Source organism: Mercenaria mercenaria, chromosome 12 (assembly GCF_021730395.1).
Source record: "Mercenaria mercenaria strain notata chromosome 12, MADL_Memer_1, whole genome shotgun sequence".
NCBI classification, from domain to species: Eukaryota; Metazoa; Mollusca; class Bivalvia; order Venerida; family Veneridae; genus Mercenaria; species Mercenaria mercenaria.
This window is the reverse complement of record NC_069372.1, coordinates 47270640-47294287: the sequence shown is the minus strand read 5'-3', so window position 1 is coordinate 47294287 and position 23648 is coordinate 47270640. Positions and strand designations below refer to the sequence as shown.

Below are 23648 nucleotides of genomic sequence, written 5' to 3'. Positions count from 1 at the left end.
GGTTTGTTATGAACAGCTGCGGAACGCTTACATTTATGGCCATCAAACTTGATAGGATGATTGCCTCTGGTCAGAAGTTTATCTCTAATGTTTTGGGAGGTCAAGATGTTCCTATCAGTAAGAGGATTATCCTTTGGCACAGACCTCTCCGACACAGCAGAATGATTGCAGGTTGTAAGTGTATATCCCTTATTGGAATATGTAGGGCATGGTTATACAGACTTTTGCAACTAAAAATGCTGTTTGTTTAAGCGTTTTAAATTAACGATAATGCCGCATAAGAAGTATTTGAAGTTGATGCTTTAGAAATAAAGGAATCAGACTAATAAACTTCAATGTTCTACACAGTGATCTCCCTTACCTATAGGTAGAGATTGTTAAAGTTGAAGGGAAGCAACTCCTGTCTTGCAGTTTGACTTTTCTTAAAGATTGCCCCAGTCAAAATAAGAAACGTCAAATTCGAGTTATTATTTTGTACTGGTAACAGGAAGAGTTTGGTATATTGGGTTAAAAGCTATACAAATGTAATTTCCTCCACCCTTTTTACACACACATCTATTTCAGCTGGATTTTTACTTTAAAAATGCACATAATTCCACTTTAAGCTTTATATATAAATGTTTTATTAGCTTCCCACTGGCTTCTTGATGTTTTTGGAATGAGATCAGAGGCGTCCTTGTTTATATACCAGTTAACACAATTTGAGTTTAGAACCGGATACTTGCGTCAACAAAAAAAAAACAAGAAAATGTCAAAACAATCTGATATTTTGTTTATGTTTACAATGTCTGAAACACCATTTCATCTGTCATTCTCTTGAGCTGTTTTTTATATTGCTTCATCCGCTACACTGAAGCACAAATATTTCAGTTATTCAGACTTTGATCTTGGAATTACTAACCCGCAAAACAAAGTGGGTCTCTCCTGAACACATGCAATAATCACAATAGATTTAAATAGATGACCGTATGCCAAAAAACCTTCCCCCGTTCTCTAACAGAAACTGTTCTCAATTTCAATGCCACAGTAACCTTGACCTTTCTCCCCTAACAATAAGAGATCAGCAGTCATCCTATGAATCTTTAAGGCCATATATCCAAGCACTGCTGCTCTGAAAGGGTTCAGTCTCTTTGACTTTAAATACAATGAATATGTACAAACCGTAAGCAATATTTGGTCATAGACATAAGCGTTTTAGTTCGATCTGAAACGGTTTTCAGGATACTGACCCTGATCTTTGCAAAGTTAATACCATGGACAATTATCCTATTTTAGTTGGGTGATTGCATGCCAAAGAGTGCTTCCGTTTTTTTATCAGAAACCAAATGGCCTACTGACACAAACTCGTTATTCGTGTAAAGTATGCTGTGACCTTGAACTTTGACCAAATGTGACTCTAAAACAACATGACTGGTGCTGTTTTTTTTTTAAACCACTCAGCCCTCCATGAATTTTATCTCAATATGGCAGACCTTTTAGGTTTTCAATTTAGAGTTTAGTGTGACCTTGGCCTTTGACCTACTAAACTGCAGACCACATGCAATCATCCCTTGAGGTTTCTGAGCCATATCCTTTACGTCTAACATTAGACGTTGCCACAGGAAGTCAATAAAGTTTAATAAAAAAAAAAAACAGCAGCTTTTATATGGTGTATTTATTACGCAGTTTTATCACAAGAACTAACAATCACAGTGTATCACTATAGTACAAGTATAGATAACAGATGATAATCTGACATCTGCATACATTACAAAGATATCAACATAAGCATACAAAGTCAGAGTAGGTCAATCCTACACAATCAATCAGCTGATTACTCAATTATAACATCAGATTTATCCTTACTTATAGGGGCACAACTCCAGATTTATGCCATTTTTTTAGAACTGAGAAACAATGTTTATAAGCTAATAATTCTAAAGAAAAGGTTGACTATACAGTAGAATGAAAATGTCAGTTTCATGCAATACTACTATAATTTATGAAAACAGTAGTTCAATTTTAAAATATACTGAAACATTTTACTCCGTTTCATTGTAAAACTAGGATGAAATGTACAAGAATTTTAGTTTTTACTTTGTAACATACAGCAAACATATCTTTTTTAATCACTGTCCTTTAAAACTTCTAATATACTGAAGCTTGTTTTTGAAAACTGAGATATTTTGAGGGAAAAGTTACAATATTTTGAAGTAAATCTGGAGACAAGTGCCTTTAAGCCCCATCAAATGCCAAATTATCATCTTCTATCTATAGAGTCTTAAAGTTAACAACAACAATATTCAATATAATAACTAACAACAAAAGATAATTAATATATACCTAAACATTGATAATTATAAAATACCTAAGAGTGATAGAGAAATATACAACTGGTGAAATATACACACAACAGTTTACAGTAATTAGATATGGTAAAAAAAAAAACACTCAGCATAGAGCAACTTCAACAAAACTTGAAAAAAGGCTGCAAAATAAGCACTAAAAATGGTCCGTTTGTACAGTAAACAATCTAGTAAAAAAGTTTCAAGCAGAAAATTAATACCGGTAACTTCATTCAAAACTTAATTTGCTTTGAACTTTTATCAAAAAATATTGCAGTACCTGACACTTCTAAGGTAGAACATCCCATGTGCAAATACGAAAGCTTACATATCTATTATTATACACATCCTAGTTAAGTAACAATCCTGATTTAACTGTTATATGTTTACATTATTCAGGTCACTTTCCAAGTGAGGGAGCTGAACATAAATGAAAAGAAATACTGAAAATCTTTTGAAACATTATACATTTTATTCTAGTAGACAGATGATCCTCAACCTCATCACACCCCTGACATCATCTGTCTTGTTTCATTGGTTTTGTTGGGTTTGACATCACACAAACACAATTACAGGTCATACGGCAATTTTCAAACTTTTGATGATGGGCCCTAAGAGCATTATTTTAGGCAGCAGATACCCCTGGATAGAAAAGCCAGATGGACGGCTTCTTCGAATGAAAGAATTCTACAAGGTTTCGAACTCACATCAGAGAAAGAGTAGTGATATGAAGCAATTTGAAGGCAGTGACCTCAACCACTCCACAGGGTCCCTTCAGTACTTCTACTCAACCTACTGTTCAAACATGACACAGATGTACTACTTAGTAGACAGTGACATAGAAGAAAGTTACACCAGAAAACAGCGCTTTTGTTTGAAGTACAGCTTTTGTTCCCCTTATATTCAAGCAACACTAAACACAACCACTGCTGAGAAATGAACTAAGTATCTCATAACCATGATTTCTCACACTCAAAAAAAGCCAAACAAATCAATAATTTAAACACATCATACTGGTATACAGTCAAAACATTCTACAATTTTTTGTGACACCTAAACAAGCAAAACTTTAGAAATAATATCTTTAAAAAACATCTAAATTGAACACTATTTGTTCGAACAGCAGAACATTGAACTCCTTTACAAGTTTTCAGTTTCGATCGGTTTTTGAGGGCGAAAGACAATTGCAATATTATTACGTTTTCATTTTTATCACTTACCTACATCAATGTATGCCGTCCAAAAACTTTTCACACACATTTTTAATTATGTATACCATATATTAGCTATTTAATGCCCTCCTATGAACAAGCCCACCCATATATTATTTTCCTATTTTTTTTTTTCTTCTTTTGAAATTAATTTAGGTTGAAAGTAAATACCAGCACTATGGTAGAGCTTTAATTGTTAAATTTCATTAGAAGTTCAATTTATAGCTTCTATTTACCACAAGCATGTAAAAGAGGTAATTCTTAACAGTTCCCTTTTGCAAAAAAAAATAATGCCCAGGGTACATTAATAAGGGAATATATGGTATATAAAACAACCATACCCTTTTTGAAAGTGTTGAAATCTCATGAAAGACTTCTCCATAAGAATATGATTATATCGGACTATCTATTCTACAACATCTAGTCTACAATCTCAAATATTACACTGAAATTTATTACCATTTGATGATAATAAAATTCAGCTTCCTTCTAGTTTACAATCTTATATGAAAGACAACTTCTAATTTAAAACTGGTTATTCTGCTTAAATTGCTCTCAATTCAACCAGCAAACTGGTTCTTCCTGAAAGTGGATGAATACGACAGCAATGTGCAAAGGAAAGTCAATATCCACTACTTTCCATTTTCATGGCAAAAACAGAGGATATTAAATCTGTGTTATTAAATAAATATCAAAGTTTAGTGTGTTTGTGTTATTAAACCTTTGAGCATGTTGCAATCCTCTATGTGTCTTTCCATTACAGTTTTAGGTCTGTATTAAACATTAAGTGGGTAACTATTCATTAAATGAATCTCTGTGGCAACATTCAGCAACTTTTGGTATGAACTGTAAAATCTTAAAGTGGGTTGCTATGCACTAACTGTATCTCCATGGCAACAAATAGCAATTATAAAACCTTAAAACAGGCTGTATCCACTAAGTGAGTTTTTATGGCATCAAGCAGCGTCATAAAATGTTAGCTAGTTCCTATCCACTGAGAGGATCCTCACGGCAATGTATGGCATACATGAGTCGCTGGGTCATAATCTCCTGGCTAGAATACTGCGGCAATTTGATCATAAACATGCATGTTTCTACTCGAATATATCTTTGATCTGCTGTTCCTGCAAAAAAGTGAATTTCACGAATGTTGTAACTGGACAGTTTGGTAAAATAAGAACACATTTATCATAAATTTGCGACGGTGCCAACCTGGCGACTTGAAAGAGTTAGTGACCTAACAGCAAGCATAAATGGCAAAAGTTAGAGAACAATTTCCCTCAAATTATCAGCACCGTCAACAGCCTTAGAAAAGCATATTTCTGTCTACACAATTTGATTTCCAGTCCAATTTTTGCTGTCTTTTACCTTGAGTTGTTAAACATAGAAATTTTAATCACATTTGCATTAGCAGTTCTGACTGTAATTTGTATATTATATTGTTATATTTCAACAGAAGTTAAGAATTTGAAAAAAAAGTAAAATGATCACCATTACTTTTGATAACCACAAATACTTTCTTACCTTGACCATCTGGGGGAGCTATTTTCATTGGATATGGCGGAACATGAGCGGTATCGCTACCTCCATCCTTACAGGGGCAAGTCTGTGGAATTCTCTCCTGGTTGCAAGCAAACTTGATAAAACAGCACAAATCCTCCTGACTAAGGCCTTCCAAGGTGTTCCAGAAGTACTGTATATGTCTGTCTGTCTCCATCAGGCCTACTTGGTACATTGTGTGGGCCTGTCAATGTCACAAGAACAAGGTATAAATGCCTATATAGATCTCTCCTGGCAGTGTGCCAATAAATTGTATGATCTAATTTATCTTGGAGTGCATCACTTGAGTCTCTAATTGTAACTTTACTCTTTACTATTGGTCGATTTCAAAATTGTGCTCACAAACAGCCAATCCAACGGATGCCTGCATTTCAAGACTAGTACATTAATTTAGTTTCAAAATCTCTGACCCTGGTCAGCTTAACTGGGTTTTGTGTAAAAAGCAATGAAATGTGAGTCTTGACCATTCTTGGTCCACTTTAAACATCTATATACTACATAATAATGTCTTTCAAAATTTTCTGAAATAATGATGCAAGGAGTAATGTATATTGTTATGTACTATGTAAAGGTCTTTTTTGCATACCTAGATTGTCCGGTAAGTCAAGAAGACAGATGTGCACTTTGTGATGTCACAATATGATATCATAACTAATATAATTTCAAAACCTTGGAACATATTGTATAATGACATTTCTGGTAGGTAAGAAAAATGTTTGCTCAAGTTCAGTTTCTCATTCCCAACCATCTGCTGTTAAACCTTATGCTGCTAAATTTCTTCTATAATGAACTTGTCCATCTTTCAATTTGAACAGTACCATTGACTGTTAAAGGGGTGCTTACCAAAAAGATACTGACTGAATGGCAAACAGTGCAGAATATGATCAGACTGCATGGATGTGCAGGCTGATCATGATCTACACTGGTCGCACAGGCAGAATCAGTTGTGTCCAGCATGATAAGGGTTAAAAGCAATAAAACATACCTTCAAAAATTCAATATTCACGTATGGCAGTCCGCAAGTTCTCATTTCCAAGTCTGCAGGTGACATGATCACAAGAAGTTGTAGCGGTATGATGGTGGCCAATCCAGACCTAAGAGCCTGTATTCTCCTCCTGTTTAACAACTCCTTCGTTCTCAGTTCTCGTATTGCATTAATGTACTGCTGTCTATTCTCCCAACTTTAAAACAAACAATAAATTTTTAAAGCTAAATGTTCACAGTTGGTGTGAAAAAAACTTGATCTGTATTTAAACAGAAAGTCATATTAAGGTATATATGCATGTTCCAATATATTTTTTTTTCTACACAGTAGAATTTGATTAAACCCTGATTTGAAAACTTCAGAATATACAAAGAAAATACAACAAATAAAGATATGGTTGTGTACCTGACTTTTTGCTAGACTGATCTAGAAATCTTGGACAATTAGCAAGTTTTTATAATGAGATTCTACGGGGGAAATCACAATTTTGATGACTGTTTCGTGAATAGTAAGTTTTTTTTTCACAATGTACATCTTTCGCAGTTGTAAATCTACATATTGTCTTTTATATGGCATTAAAATGTATTGGCCTGTCTGCTTGTTTTTGAGATACCAGTATTTGCCCATGATTCAAGGGATAAGTAAATTTTAGGTGGAGTTGAAAGCATTTAGTTGGAAGTATTTAATGTAACTACATTTCTGCTATCAGTTTTTTATCTTTACAAAGAAAAGCAATGCTGCCATTTTCATAAATTACTATACACACAAGATGATATTCATATATTTATTCTATGCTATCCGGATAAATGATGTTGCACTGTGATTTCTGGTTTATCAAACATACAGAACTACTTTAAATGTCGAACTGGCATTCAGAAATAACACAAGAAGGGAAAACCAGTACAAAATACCAAAGATCTATGATACAAAGCAGATTTTAAACTTCAACATGAACAAAGAGCAAAATCGCATTAAATCTGTTAACAACCAAATCAGATTTTGTTTATTCATGAAGACACTTTTTTTTTGCTCTTCAGACAATAAGCATCTGAGTGACCTTACAACTGACTGACTGTCTGGCTGATGGATTGTAATCAATGACTCAATGAATCATATTGTTTGTATTTTTTCAACATAAATCCAGAGATGTTCCCCTTTAATGCACTTTGCACATTTTAATTTTAAGCAGCTAATTTTTCAAACATTGCTACCCTATAATTTTGTACCTTTGTTTGTTTGTTTTGGGTTTAACACCACCTTTCAACAATTTTTCAGTTACATAACCGCGGGCAGTTAACCTAACCAGTGTGCCTGGATTCTGTACCAGTACGAACTTCCCCATATGAATCAGAGGTGGAAGATGAATGATTTCAGACACAATGTCTTTTATCAAATTATCACAGAGAATATATGCCTCACCCAGGGATTGTATTTGCAACCCTACATCCATAGATCTGCCCTCTCCCTACTGAGCTAAGCATGCGGGTTTATAGATACATTTTGAAATGGATCAAGTGAATATAGACCAATAGAAAATTCTTAATGAAGCTTCAAGCAGATTCCCCCCTCATAGTTGTAGGAGTGTTGCAGGACCACTTCATGCCCTTAATTAAAGTCATTCTATAGTATAACTATATCACTGAACATGTCTGGCAAAGACTAAATCATTGTGACATACTTTGGTGCTTACAGGATTGAATTTTATTTTTCTGGTGTTCATACATGTTATATACACATGTATGTAAATCCTGCCAAATAACCCAAACATTGTCTTAATGTTAAATATGTGTTTTAACTTTTTTTAATTTAATCCTTACAATTCAAAGTAAACATGTTTCTGCACTAATTCCCTAGTTTTATTGATCTTATTTTCTGCATAAAAAATTAAACAAAAGCAACTAACAAATTTTGAATCAAAACTATGATCACTGTATAGTAAATAATCTAAGGAAATCTGCACTCACACACATATATTTCGTCCAAAAATGAGAAAGTCATTTCAGTTTTTGAAATAATACTGCTATCTCATTCGGAACTTATAGTTACCTCACTACAATGTGTCTTCCATGTGGAACAAGTTCTACCTCTTCACCAGATAATGAAGGGTAGACAAATCTTGGATATACGTCAGCACAAAGGGCAAGTAACTCTCCTTCAGTTTCAACCTGCAAAAAAAATTTTCCACTGTCATATATTTTCTTAATATACAAACTGCATAAATTCTAAAATTTCTGTGAAGGACATTCAAGATAAATCATTTATAAGGGGGTGGGGGTGGGGAGGAATTTGACCTTTACAGCTAAGAATGACTCAAACTATACTGTAGTGTGGGGCATGCAATTTTCTGTCAGTGACTTTAACAACAATAGTTGACCCATGTATGAACAGAATGCATAAAATACTATCGCTACTGGTTAAAAGCTCACATTATATCAACTTTGAAAAAAGTTTCTTACACAAATTTAAAACAATTCTGAAATCTTTTTCTGGCTTACAATTTGAAAATGTCTTATTAAGATATACAATGAAATACTGCTTTACTTGTATTCTGATGCATGTTTCATTGGACATATTTTTTTAAGCCAGTGACATATCAAAAATAAATTTGACAAATACCAGAATAAAAAAGAAATGTATTATCATGCTGCTTCTTTTTCATCTGAAAACATCAATATATTGACAGCAGATTCAATTTGACAGCTGATTCAACTCAGCAACATCATCCTCAACTTAAATATTGCAGTTTAAACAGTTTGTCAACATTTTTGTAAAATATTCATATAAATTTTATCACAGTCCTACCAGTTTTGTTAAAAGTACATTAATAAAACTTTCTGAAACTGACACTCACCATTTCAATTTTCTTCAAGTAACTGTATGTAAGTTGATCTGCCTCTTTTATGTCTACCACTGTATCTACAGACACTCCAACCAGAGATTTCCAAAATGACGCCATCAGATCTAAACCAATTGGGATATCTGCTCTTATTGTGATTCCAAGTAACTGTAAATACAACATAAAGTCACAAAGCAAGAATTAGCTAAAGGGTCATAATGTTTTTTTATTTAAAACGTTACTGCCACATTTTTTTTGGGGGGAGGGACATAAAATACATTACTTTATGTTAAATCCCATTGATGACTATCACATACACTTGCTATAGGTTCAATTATTTGATTTAGTAGAAAGAATTATTCAATCCAACGTTTTGATTACCTCCCTTTATAGTATGGTCATGACTATAAAAGTTCATGTGTAGTATTGGAAACAGTATTAGCATGCAGCCTTGAGAACGTGCAACAGACCTCAAATCTATTATATGGCCATTATGAAAACAGGTTTATCAACACATGTATAATATTCTGTAAAATGTAAATATTTAATAAAAGTGAGCAAAACAATAGACAGATAATCTCCAGTATCGAAACACATACCTGCCCAAAAAACATGACTAGTTTCTCCTCTGATACAGTCAATAAGCCGGGCTTCAGCAGACATCTTCCTCTGTAGTTAGCACCTGTGCAGGGAACCAGTATGTTCAATATCGGATCTTGAATCTCCCTCGCAACTTTCCACAGGAAGTGCCTGAAGGAACCACCTGAGAACAAAAAAACAACAATATCAATGAGCTAAGACAATTTCAACTGCATGGTACAACTGCATGTTTCTGCCAGACAGATGCCTAAAGAGCAACAGTGTCAAACCCATTATTTGTTGATATATCAGCTCAATAACTCAAAACATTTCAGTTAAACAAATATAATAGCTCCATTCAAGTCAAAACTACAGCACCAACAATATCAGACGTGATCTTTGACCCCTTATGGTGACCTTAACCTTTGAGACAGAAATCAGTGTCTTGTGACAATACTCTGTTGCACTGAAGGTAATTATTTCTGCCATTTAAAACAATATGTGGCATTGACTTTTGAGATAGGGACTTGGGGTTTGTGTGAGACACTCCACCTCAATGAGGGTAACATTTATGTCAAACATAAAAAAAAGATTGCTCTATGCATGACAAATTTATTGTTGAGACAAAATTGGACAGATGCATAGACACAAACACATACATCAAAACAGCCATTTTGTTGACCATGTCAATTTCATCACGAGTTCGCCCTACAAGCAGTAATTTGTACTGTATTCTACTTAAAATTGGTATCGGTCTATTGTGGAAGAATACAGGTCTTCAATATTTTTACTATGAAATCCTGTCATTACCACAAAATCTAATGCCAATGAAATTAAATGTTTTTACAATTTATCATAACAAAGTTATCTCCTCACATGTCTTGTAAAAAATATCCAGTTCAAATATAGCGCCACAAAAGCTTTTTTTAGGAAGTAATGTAATAACTTACTTGTTCCATGAACCTCCTCTCCAGTGAACTTCACGTTAAACGAGTATGTTGGGTCACCACCACATGCTAAACGAACACATAACTGACTAGATGGGATCTGAGATAGCTGTCTGTATGCCTGACAATATGTTGTATTCACAGAATTCTCCTGCTCCTCTGCAAATATAAATATTTTTTATGTATAACTTAACGCCTTTGTCATCGACATTTACAGTCATGAAATTGCAGACAGTTCACTGAACCAGAGTCACTAGATTCTGTACCAATACAACTTGTTCTCTGCAAGAAACAGACAGTTTTTCAACATTACTCTGGAAGATGAATGGCTTCAGACATATCATCTCCTGTCAAACTGTTTTGAAATCATTTGCAGGGCCTATGAATTAAGTCCTAAAAGTAAGCATGTACTTATATCAACAGTATGTACCTATGCAACAAATTAGTTGGACATTCTAATTTGAAGCAATAATTACAAAACTTACTGTGGTGTATAAAAAAACTTTGTAGAACACAATTTTCACGGATTTCATAGTTGGATCAATCCACAAAATTTAATCCCCAAAAGATAAAATTAACATTAATTTTACCTTCTAAAGTTGAAATCAACAAATTCATAACCCTACAAAATAGTAATTTTTGCCCAAACCATGAAATTTCATGCCCATGAAATTAAATGATCTTGCGATAAATTTATGAGATCGCACTATGCAATCATTACAAAATATAACACTTCGATGACATCAAACTCACCTCCGATGTCCTCCAGTGGATCAAGAGTTATCTCAGGTGCTGCCTGATCAGGTTTTCTCTTGGCAGTAGCATTTAGTATTCTATTCATTAAACAGCATTTTGTGTCATAGAAGATCAGACCTCGAATTTTAGAGAGCAGCGCCGCAGTGCTTCGGTTGTATGTCTGCCAGGGTCGGAGGTCAATCAGGGGTAGGAAAAATGTTTCCAGTGTGTTGTTCAAAGATTGAAGGAAAGCAAATCTCAGCCGTATACTCTCAACTGGAACTCCTATAAGAGATATGTAGTATTTCAATTAGAAACAATTACAATTTGGAGGAGAAAGGCCGTTAAATTTCAAGCTATCATCAAGTAGATATGAAAAACTTTTTTTCAAAAAGCTAAAAATTCAGTCTTTTCCAAAATGCAAAAAAAAAACAACCCTCAGCCTGTCTCTGAGATAGTTGAGAAATTTGTTTGAAAAGTATATTTTTCTGTTCTATTGATGCTTTACAAAAAATCTTTTTCAATCCAATTTCAAACAGACTGAGGGATAAGCATGTTTCATTTAGACATCAATGATTTCTAGAAGAGATGATCAGTCTTCATGTGTTTAGTTTTAGAGATTTTCTAGGGTTTTCAGATTTACTAATCCTCTGCTGTGCAAAGGCAAATACAAAAGCTACAAAACATGTCAAAGCAATATACCTTGAAGACAGGAATACTTTTCACTAGCAAGTTCTGATGGTGTAATTCTAATCTCATGTGGGTGTATCCTTGCAGGAGTTACTGCTAACTTTCGACAGAATGAGTTCACAAACTGGGTCAGAGCGGCATCCATGTCTAGAGTCCACTGTCTGGCCATTTGCTGGGCTTGGCTGTTATCCAGACAGGCACATCTGAATGAAAATGAAAAAACTTTGAATTTAGGATTTTTTTTTAAAAATACTTCTGCTTTTCTGACTAACATTTATAACTGAAAATATAAAGATAACTTGTCTTGGTAAACAAGAGAGCTATTATTGCTCAAAACTTCAACAACCTGCTTGAACAGTTTTAGTAGAGTCACACAAAGCAAATATTCTGGGAAATCATCCTGAAACTGGGCCAGTGATTTCTGATAAGAAGACTTTTAAATATTCTACTATACAGAAAACACTACATAAATATAGGAAAAAGGGACTCAGGCCTTCTGGTGGGCATGTGTTTGACAAACTGGAATAATTTTAATAAGCTTGGTATAGGTTCACCCAAATAATATTCATGTGACAATTTCGAAATCATGTTAGCAATTTCTGACAAGAAATTCTTCAAAGTTTCCACTAAAATCCTATTGGCAAAACCGGCTCCATTCCCTAGCAACTATGTTATTTAACATAGCATGATGAATCTGGTAGGATTTGACTAGCTATTTCAAATATTTTAAAAGTTTGCCACATAGCCAAATAGTTAAAACTATATGTATAACCTTGCTGCCATCATTTTTTTATCAACATGGCTCGACAGACTTTAGTAGAGGGTCACCAAAGTGACATTTCAGTAAAAATGTTTTTGAAACTGGGCCAGCAACTTTAGAGAAGAAGACACTTTCTTTACAAAGTTTTCTACATACATGTAGCTTTATTGCACATATTAGCACTGTCCCTTGTCTGCATTTTTCTTACAAATCAACCTGGCTTGAAGGAATTGGTAGAGGGTCACCAAAGGAATATTTCTTTGAAATTATTTTGTAGGACCTGTTGCAGATGTTAAATTCAGGTAAAATTTCTGTCAAATAAATAGTTGTTCAATTAAGACAGCACAAATGTGTATGTATATCATTTTATGATTGCAACTTGCAATGATTTCAGAAGTGAAAATTTACAAAGGTAAACAGTAAGCCAAATATGGAATGCCTGTTTTGTCAGAATGGTTTAATTATATCCCTCAACAAGAGCACTGCCTTGCTGGTGCAGACGCTCATCTGATTTTTTTGTCTCTGTATAATAGAAATACTGACCTAATCATGATTTTCTAAGTCCAAAAGGGGCCATAATTCTTGCAAAAAGCAATGCAGAGTTATGGTACTTGCTGTGCAGTGTCAGCTTTTGATGGTGAATAAGTGTTGCAAGTTTCAAAGCAATAGCTTTGACCGTAAAGGAGAAAAGTTGACCTAAACACAAAACTTTACCAAGAAATCTGATATTTTCTAAGTCCAAAAGAGACCATAATTCTTCCAAAAAGCAGGGCGGAGTTATGTTTCTTGCTGTGCAGAGTCAGCTTTTGATAGTGAACAAGTGTTGCAAGTTTTGAAGCAATAGCTAGGTTTCAGATATCAGATTTCTTGGTAAAGTTTTGTGTTTAGGTCAACTTTTCTCCTTTACGGTCAAAGCTATTGCTTTGAAACTTGCAACACTTATTCACCATCAAAAGCTGACACTGCACAGCAAGTACCATAACTCTGCATTGCTTTTTGCAAGAATAGCTAGGGGCCTTGCGCATGACACGTCGTCTCATTATGGTGAACATTTATGCCAAGTGATTTCAAAATCCCTTTATGGATGGAAGAGTTACAGCCCGGACAAGAATTAACCAGACGCACAGATGCACAGACGAACGCACAGACGGACAGTGCAATTTCAATATGCCCACCTTCGGGGGCATAAAAAGGATGGAGTTATGTTTCTTGCTGTGCAGAGTCAGCTAATGATGATGAACAAGTGTTGCAAGTTTTAAAGCAATAGCTTTGATAGTTTAGCAGAAAAGTTGACCTAGTGTAGTGTAGATTTTGTGCCAGTCCATAACTAACTGGAGTGAGAATGCCTTCAGACACACTGCCTTCTATCAAACCATCACTATGAACATATCCCACACCAAACATCAAACACACCACCTCTTAATTAATTATTTTATGTACTAACTACTGAATTATTCAGATGGGCTGCTGCAAATAAAACAATGTACCTTTCAAAGTGGATATCGAATCCACAAGCAAGAATAGCCCTCCACACACCTCTCACATCTTGTTTAACTTGGTCTGCTACATACTGCAGGAATCCATCTAATGTCAAGCAATGACGTTCTTCTTTTTCTGTGCTCGAAGTCTAAAATATGGTCAAATATAAAACTTAAGATATACCAAGAAATCATCAATATTCTTGGAAGACTTATTTTCATGGAATTCATGTTTGCATGAAGACATGAAATAAAACCTAAGAAATTAATGAAAATCATTTCATATCTAAAATTTATGTTTATGTCCCTTTGCAATAGCAGTTATAACAGGTCTCAAAACTGAATGCACACAGAATTAAATGAATTCACAGTATATATATACAGATCATAATTCCACAGTATGCATGGAACTTTGTAAAATTTTATGAAACAGGAGGTCAGTTTACAACACTATCACAATGCTTTCACAGCATTACATGTACAGCATTACATGAAGAAGAAAAACTGATTTAAAAACAAGAGCACCGCCTTGCGGGTGCTGACGCTCATCTGATTTTTTTTGTGTAATAGAAATATTGTCCTACCCATGATTTTCTAAGTCTAAAAAGGGCCATCATTCTTGCAAAAAGCAGGATAGAGTTATGTTTCTTAATGTTCAGTGTCCACTTATGATGGTGAAAAACTGTTGCAAGTTTTAAAGCAATAGCTTTGATAGTTTATGAGAAAAGTTGACTTAAACATAATACTCAACCAAGAAAATGATTTTCTAAGTCCAAAAGGGGCAATAATTATTGCAAAAAGCCGGATGGAGTTATGTTTCTTGCTGTACAGGGTCAGCTTATGATGGTCAACAAGTGTTGCAAGTTTTAAAGCAATAGCTTTGATAGTTTAGGATAAAAGCTGACCTAAACATAAAACTTAACCATAAAAAAAAAGTTTCTAAGTCCAAAAGGGGCAATGAATCTTGCAAAAAGCAAGATGGAGTTATGTTTCTTGATGTACAGGGTCTGCTTATGATGGTGAACAAGTATTCCAAGTTTCAAAGCAATAGCTTTGATAGTTTAGGAGAAAAGTTGACTTAAACATAAAACTTAACCAAGAAATCTGATATTTCTAAGTCCAAAAGGGGCCATAAATCTTGCAAAAAGCAGGATGGAGTTATGTTTCTTGCTGTACAGGGTCAACTTATGATGGTGAACAAGTGTTGCAAGTTTTAAAGCAATAGCTTTGATAGTTTAGGATAAAAGCTGACCTAAACATAAAACTTAACCATAAAAAAAAAAGTTTCTAAGTCCAAAAGGGGCAATAAATCTTGCAAAAAGCAAGATGGAGTTATGTTTCTTGATGTACAGGGTCTGCTTATGATGGTGAACAAGTATTCCAAGTTTCAAAGCAATAGCTTTGATAGTTTAGGAGAAAAGTTGACCTAAACATAAAACTTAACCAAGAAATCTGATATTTTCTAAGTACAAAAGGGGCCATAAATCTTGCAAAAAGCAAGTGGAGTTATGTTTCTTGATGTACAGGGTCATGCTTTGATGGTGAATCAAGTTTCAAGTTTCAAAGCAATAGCTTTGTAGTTAAGGAGAAAAGTTGACCTAAACATAAAACTTACCAAGAAATCTGTATTTTCTAAGTACAAAAGGGGCCATAAATCTTGCAAAAAGCAGTGGAGTTATGTTTCTTGCTATACAGGAGTCAGCTTTTGATGGTGAACAAGTGTTGCAAGTTTTGAAAGCAATAGCTTTTAGTATTCAGCGGAAATTAGGTCAACTTTCCCTTAAACGTAAAACTTAACCAGCATATCCACGCACAAGCGTCGACACTGCCGACAAGAAAGGGTACAATAACTCTGCATTCTTTTTCAAAAATAGTAGGGCCTGACATGACAGTCGCTCATAGGTGAACATTTATGCCCAAGTGGCAATCCTAATGATAAGGTTAAGCCGAAAGATTAAGAGACCTTGCACGACGAACGACAGCGGGTCATTCTAGCCGACACGTCGGTCTTACAGGATGGGTACAGTTTTCTGCAATCAGTAATCATTGCAATGTTGACAAGTTTAGAGCAATAGCTGATAGTTCAGAAAAGTTTGACCTAGTGTGTGTAGATTTTTGAGCATACGAACTGGAGTTGGATGCCCGACACACTGCCTTATACTACGTACACATATCCATTCAAGTATAAAATCACCCATCCTTTAATAATTATATGGACCAGACACGAATCATAATCTTGAAAAAACATTAACTTTCAAGTGATTGAACCTGAGCACAGGAACTGGCCTGCCACGACACCTCTCATTCTGTTTAACTTTCTGCACAGTATCATGGAAATCCATCATTCAGACAAGATTCATTTTCTGTGCTCGAAGTCTAATATGCAAAAAAAACTTTAACCAAGTCATTACTTCCTTGGCTAAGACCATGGATCTGTTGCAGAGCTGAATAAACCTCAGATTATGGAACATCATGCAATTATTTGTAATCCTGCTCATTCATGTCTAAAATGGACGACACAGAATAAGATTCAAGTATCATAAAATAATTGCCCATAGTCAGTGGACTTTGACCTTTGAGAAACGGACTGGGTCTTTCAACACGTCTTACATGTGTTACCATTCATGACCAATTTTTGAAATCCAATGACAGAAAAATATGGAGAATGAAATAGCGACAATAGCGCAGTGAAGACGGTCAAAAACTGTATTTTAAAAAAACATGAATTTCCAGGAGCCGCTACATTACAAAGGGGTTCCTATATTTGTATTATGTTTTTAATACAAGTAACTACTGGCTGGAAAGATGGACTGTCATTTGTCACTATATTAACTCTTGAAGTATTTGTTCTTTTTCTTTATTTCAAGTCATACCAACACAGTTCATGTCTCATGGCAACCTGCCAACTTGTAATGGTTGAGGAAGACCCATGAATACCCCTTGGTGTAAGGTGCATCTCCAGCAAGGCAACTAAGTATAACCTACGACCTTCCTAAAGTCAGATGGATGGTATCCTTACACGATAATCTTAGCATGGTTTGAAATCTAAGAGATGGGCAAGGGCTTTGAAATCAACTACCTTAAGCACTCAGACACCAAATAAAAGTAGGTTCTTACAAAAGGGTATCTGAGATGGGAGGATTATGTTTTTATGAGCTCACCTTGACAGGTTTATCTGGGTCCGGGGTTTCTTCTTTCTCTGATTTCTCCCCTGCAGATCTATCCTTCGACCTCTTTTCTTTAGGACTGGGTCTGCAAAACATTAGACCCAAATAGATTTCACGGTACTGGAATTTACTGGAATACACGAAATAAAATGATTTCACTGTATCCTGATCTTTACTGAAGATAGTGAAATAACAAGATAAATATCACTATTAAAAAGACCACTTACTTTTCTGTTGTTGCCATCATCTTCTCCTTAGCACTTTTCTGTGGTTTACGTCCTTTACCCTTACCCTGCCTCTACCATTCCTGAGACCCTGAATAATTGAATAATTTTTTTGGCATAATCTTATGAGGCAATTAATAATACCCGGATCAATGGACTTTATATTATTATATAATAAGTACTTATGGCGATGTATGACATTACGATCCAAATTTATATTGTTTGCTCTCACACTTAGACTCTCTGGCAATGTTGTGAAACAATGGATTGGAAATCAATTTTTATAAACACAACCAGAAGAAAACCATAACTTTGTAATTTAGTCTTGGTGAATTTATAATCTTAAGAATAAAATTACTTAATGTTACTACTACTTGTTAGAACATTTCATCGGAAAATACTGAGTTAACCAAACGTTTAAAACCATGTCAATTGTTTAAACTTTAACATTCTAATGTTTACTTTCCAATAGATAAATGAAGACCAAAATGATTTAGCACTAACTTTTGAGATATAAATCTTTTTCAATCATATGTAACTATTTTCTGCTGAAAAAAGAACAGCTTACCCTTCTTTATCTGGACTAAAGACTATCCCATATCTCCTCAACACTTGTAACACCTGCTCTGGGATTGACTTCTTCGGAGGTCGAATATTACTGAAAAATGCACACAACAAGTTCTCCGGGGTGTGTTGTAAGATCTGTTCCTTGCTTAGACAAATGTACCCTGACTCCTGTCTAAATTCTGGAGACCCGTGCTTTTGCTCTACTATAAAACAACTAGTAAAAATCTCTGTAAGAGCCACTGTGGCACTGTCACAAATCTCAATCTGGTTTTTATCCTGGAAAAATTTGAATTGTAAATATTTTTCTAAAGGTTCATTTGACTGTTCCTCTGCTATAAGGTTTGGACCAACAGTTGTTATCGTTGGAACCTCAATGGGATCATCCTGTTCTAAAGAAGCACCTTCAAATAATGCCTGGCTTTTGATCAAACTCTTTTTGATATTTTCAACTTTGGTTTTCGACATTACTGACACAACTGCATAACCGTTTAATTTCATCTCCCTTTTTATTTCCTTTTTCAGTTCTGTTTCACTGCCTTCTTTTTTGTCAGCTGAACTTTCAGCACTTCCTTCTGCTGTCTGAACATTTTTCGACTCATCTTTTTCTTCAGTAGTGTCTGTCTTACCTCGTTCATTCTGTTCACTTGTATCTTTTACTTGTTTTGTAACAGTCTCACCTGTTGCTTCGTCTTTAAGAACAACTTCTTTAACTTGAACTGTTTCTACGGTCTGATATGGCAAAAATATTTCGTCCCTATCCACTCCTCCATTGGATTTAAATATTGATCGTAAAGCTTGTTTAACGAATTCCGGTTCAAGAGTTGTTGGAATTCCAGTTATGATCACTAATCTTTGATGTGCAGTTACTGCATTAAGAACTTGATGAGCATCTGCAATTGCATTCACCAGCGCTATCATTCCATTCTTCTCGTTAAACGCTAGACATCGTAAGATGTGAGACACAATAAGAGCTCTGTGTAACCAAAGTTCATCTTCGGGTTTAGCAAGTTTAGTGGAGGTCTTTGACTCCTTGGCCTCCTTATCTTTGTCTTTGACATCTTTGTCTTGACTTGTAGAAGATGAGCCAGTGGCTCCTGAGGTGGATGCAGCAGCACTCTGATCACTCACTGATGACACAAGCGACAACAAACTTGATGCCGATGAGGAGGTTGAAGCTGGCTGTCCAGATTCCTGTACTTCACTTTCACTTGCTCTTCGAGCCTCATCTCTCTTCTGTGCACTATCTCGCCTGTCACGTTTTGTTTTCAACTTCTTTCTTCTTGACGTATGGGTTGGACTGGTTGGTGGACGAGGCACCATTTCTAGGCTTAAACCCATGTCTCCGCCCTTTGATCTTCCAGTCGGTTTGTTCAGTTCAGCAACTGCTAGGTTAAGTTCCAGCAGAGCATGGAAATATGTTGAAAATTTACCCTGGTCTGTTACCCCGATACCAATGCCTGTAAGTCAATGAAAACCATTTGTATAGTAAATTGCTTATAGGCATGCATGTCCAATACATGTAGTTGCTTTACATATAAATGTTGCAGTTATAATACATCACTTTGTACACACATACAGTACCCAAGCTGTAATTTTCTGCAACTATTTTCTGTATGTAACATTAAGTTCTGGCACAGAATCAAGGATTTCTGGCTAACACAGTAAGTCACCATTACATGACTGAAACAGAACTGATAAATGGTGTTAAACATATTCCAAACAAGGAAATAAACCTGCTGAAGACTGATTACTAAAATACAAACCCGTTCCACTAGGTGTGGTCCTAGTCTCCCAGCCCTTTGTCTCCGTCTCGTACAAAATCTTTAACTCAGACTGTAACAGCACCATCAGCCCAGTGTTAACATTGAGATGGGGCTGTGGTGAGGGGAGCCGGGTACCATTTCCTCCCTCACTGTAGTGATAAATCCTGACTGACTGTGCTAACTGGTGAAATATATATTCTTTTACTAGAGCTGGAACGTCTGTTCTCCACAGGTAGAGACAAATTTGTTCGATCATGTGACTAAATACTGGTGGTGTTATTACAATATTGTCCAGATTCCACAAACTTCCATTCGGATCTTTATCTATAAGTTTTGTTTCTGTTTTAGACTGGCTCTGAGAGAAAGACGGTATGTCCCAAGGGTTGGGATCATCCTGTTTTAGTGGAACACAGCTTTTTGTACCACATCCATGTTTCTCGGTGATCAATGTTTCAATGTATGTCAAGGACAGTAAGAACTGAGGTGGCAAAGCATGGATAGTAATGATGACCCCAGGGGGTGGTGACACTCCCACTTTGATGTGAATGCAGTCACAGGGGATTATTGCAGGCGTGTACTGTTCAGCATGGTTACTGGTTGATGACGTGTCCCGGGGATAGCTAACCACCTCTTGCTTCGCTACTTGTCCAGTTTTCTTGATTCTCTGACCAGTGTAACAATATATCCGTGCCCAAGGAGATTTGTACAATGATGTCCTGAAACAAAAAGACGACTTCAATATACTTTCACCCTAATATTCCTATTCTATTTCTGTTTCTTCATATTATTCAGTTATCATTTAAATCAATTTTGATGCTCACTTTCACTTCTACCTTGGTTAACACTTGGATAAGTCAAAATTGCTCAATGCATCCAACAATTACAATCCGGACAAGATTGGACTGGTGGACAAATGCACATAAGCATGCACCCACAAATGCAAGTAGTATTACACAAAAACACTGATTTGACCACTATGTTAGCAAAAAGTAAACAATTTGATAATAAAACTATTGCAAACATCAGTAAATCTACTAACTGAGCTGAAACTTACTCTTTCTTTGTGGCTTTAGGATCAGTTTTACATGAGATAACGAGACACGCAGCTCCCGGGAAGTATATATCTGTCTGCACTTTGCTTTCTGTCACTGGAAATTCTTCATATGGAAACATCTCCGGGGCAGTCTGGTCATAAAACATAAATGTTGTCAGAATATAATGATGGTTACTGTAAGTATTAACTTTATGACCTATGATTTTCTGCTAATTACAGCAATACATCTAGTAAAATACAATAACTTTTCATGCATCTTTCTAATAGCATCTGTTTGGACTTTTTTAGCATGGCTAAATTTAAGCAAAAGCATACTTGTTGGGGGTGAAAGGTGCATAACTGATGCATACTTACACTAGCACTCTAGTTTTGGCATCATTTTAATTTTATAAGCACTGTCTAGATTTGGTTTCTATACATTTCCAGAATTTTATGGAATTACAAACAAATCTAGTAATATTTAGAAATACATATGTATGTTACTGAATAAGTTATATAAAATAAAATTAAACTTGAATGGATTTCAACACTGTGCCAAATTACTATTCATACACTCAATCGGTTTAATCAAAGAGCTACAAAAATAAACGAAAGGCATATATAGAGCAAATCTCGCCAACATCCCTTGACAACTGAATGAGATCTCATTGTAAGCGTCTGTTGATCACGACTGATCAAGTCGGCAAACGCTTTGAAATAAGATTACTAAAAACTTGATCGTATGTCCGACATGTTGGAAATCACAGTAATCTAATCATGCACTGAATACATTTTACCATACATGAATAAGATCAAACCTTTGAGCTAAAAGCTGTAGTTCGTACACTGCTAACTATAGTCCATGCACAGTATTCTAATACCCTATTTTATTTTCAGGGATTTCAATTGCAACTACAAACAAGTTGAAACAGCATCTTTCATCAACAATTTGGTGTTTTCTGAATCCATATCACTCTAGTCATTCTATCTGACAGACTTTTTTTCAGGTAGTTAAATAATAGAGAAGGGAAATTACAATAGTGACTTTATCCGAGGGCTTTTTGTATAACATTCCCTTTGTATGTATTTTTGTTTATATATTAACTGCAAATGGGTATTTAGAATTCCATTACCACTTTGAGAAAGACAAAAAACTGTTGACCCATTCAATTAGCTTCTTGCTCAAATACATTACAAAATTTTAAGCAAACTTTTACTATAGACAAATCACAGGTAAACAATTTTCTATTAACAGCCTCCCTTGCATATACCTGTATCTAATTTGTGCATCACATATAAAGAAAATGGCACTATCAGCTTTTAACATAGATGTTAATGATGTCACATGTACAGGTTTGATTGCTCAATTCAAATATACCTGTAGACATGGTCAGATCTGATTGGTCAATTCAAGTATACCTGTAGACATGTTCAAATCTGATTGGTCAATTCAAACATACCTGCAGACATGCACAAATCTGATTGGTCAATTCAAACAAGTAATCTTCTCCCTGGCCAGCAGCTCTTGCTATGGCTATAGCCAGCTCTTTCTTTAATCTGTATCAAATAAACGATAACTAAGTAGTTAATTTACCACATGCAAACATTTGCAACTTTCACAAATAGACAAATAAAACTGAACCTGCTTTCATTGCAGCCACATGCTTTAAGCTGCTAGTCAGCTTACTTAACCCAAATTCATTATTTCATAATCTCTGTTCATGTCTCATAAATCAGCAGTGGCTTTTACAAGCCTTTTTAACTGACCCGGACTAGAGAAACTTCACACACACAGGGTGAATTTATAAAGCACTGTAAGGTTAGTATCCAATTATGGCTGGGCGCCTAGCTATACAGATGGACCGGCATACTACACTACCAATGTATTGGTAGTGTAGTATGCCGGTCCATCTGTATAGCTAGGCGCCCAGCCGTATCCAATTGTAGTGTAGTATGCCGGTCCATCTGTATAGCTAGGCGCCCAGCCGTAATTGGATACTAACCTTACAGTGCTTTAACCCAAATTGATATTCTAATTAGTTCTAATTTCAACTTGTCAAACTAGCAGCCAAATTATGCCACTCCCTTGGCTGGTTGCGTAATACATATTGTATCACTTTAAATTATGTCAGTTCAAAATTTAGCTTTGTGAAGAAATAGCCCAAATTATCATTTAGTGAAATTTCCATTCCATTAATTCAGGTCATTACTGAAAATTGATTCAATGTAAGTTATATTTATAATATTTACTTTTTTATTTATTTAGGACATTAGTAAACACCCCATTTTGCAAAATGTATTGTCCCAAGTGCATTAATTTAAGAATATACAGTAATATAAAAACTGATTTACCTGTCAACATTTTCGTACATCAGGTCTGACAAGGAGCAGCTCTGGGCAGCCAGACAGTGTTTTGATGAGTCACACAACATTAAAGACTTTGCCTTGATGGTACCATGAGGCTGTGGTGCCCGCAGTAACTCGTTTGACAACAACTGTATGTTCTCGATGTCCAGTTCCTGCAACAGAGCTGCACTTGCCTCCATTCCTGAAGCCAGACTGGAGGAACAAGAAATCACCTCCATTGCTGAAGAGTTACAGTGATCAATCAGTTTAAGTAACGCTGTTCGGCAGTACATTCTTGCCAGTGTCCTTTCTGACCTTATCAGTTCTCTGAAAATAATGAAACTTGTGTCACCTTCTTGTTAAAATTCATATTATATACTCCGGTGGATTACAAAGCAAAGATATTTGTCACATCAAAGAAGAGGCCATCTTGCTCTAATGAC

The 23648-nt window shown here is 35.4% G+C and overlaps 1 protein-coding gene across 1 annotated transcript in view; it reads right to left on the bottom strand.

The window, feature by feature from the left end:
* Window positions 1-1637: 1637 nt before the first annotated feature.
* The window catches only part of LOC128547559 (probable E3 ubiquitin-protein ligase HECTD4), a 32453-nt gene continuing 10442 nt past the window's right edge, over window positions 1638-23648 (bottom strand). The window contains exons 13-29 of the mRNA XM_053520557.1: window positions 23212-23532; window positions 22320-22416; window positions 20881-21011; window positions 19827-20542; window positions 18065-19520; window positions 17500-17568; window positions 17267-17357; window positions 14115-14254; window positions 11880-12070; window positions 11196-11462; window positions 10446-10601; window positions 9516-9679; window positions 8932-9084; window positions 8127-8245; window positions 6081-6276; window positions 5060-5279; window positions 1638-4659 (exon numbers count right to left, since the gene is read on the bottom strand). Of these exons, the coding sequence (XP_053376532.1) occupies window positions 4523-4659; window positions 5060-5279; window positions 6081-6276; window positions 8127-8245; window positions 8932-9084; window positions 9516-9679; window positions 10446-10601; window positions 11196-11462; window positions 11880-12070; window positions 14115-14254; window positions 17267-17357; window positions 17500-17568; window positions 18065-19520; window positions 19827-20542; window positions 20881-21011; window positions 22320-22416; window positions 23212-23532 (4624 nt within the window). The 3' untranslated portion in view covers window positions 1638-4522. The remainder of the gene's footprint in view (window positions 4660-5059; window positions 5280-6080; window positions 6277-8126; window positions 8246-8931; window positions 9085-9515; window positions 9680-10445; window positions 10602-11195; window positions 11463-11879; window positions 12071-14114; window positions 14255-17266; window positions 17358-17499; window positions 17569-18064; window positions 19521-19826; window positions 20543-20880; window positions 21012-22319; window positions 22417-23211; window positions 23533-23648) is intronic.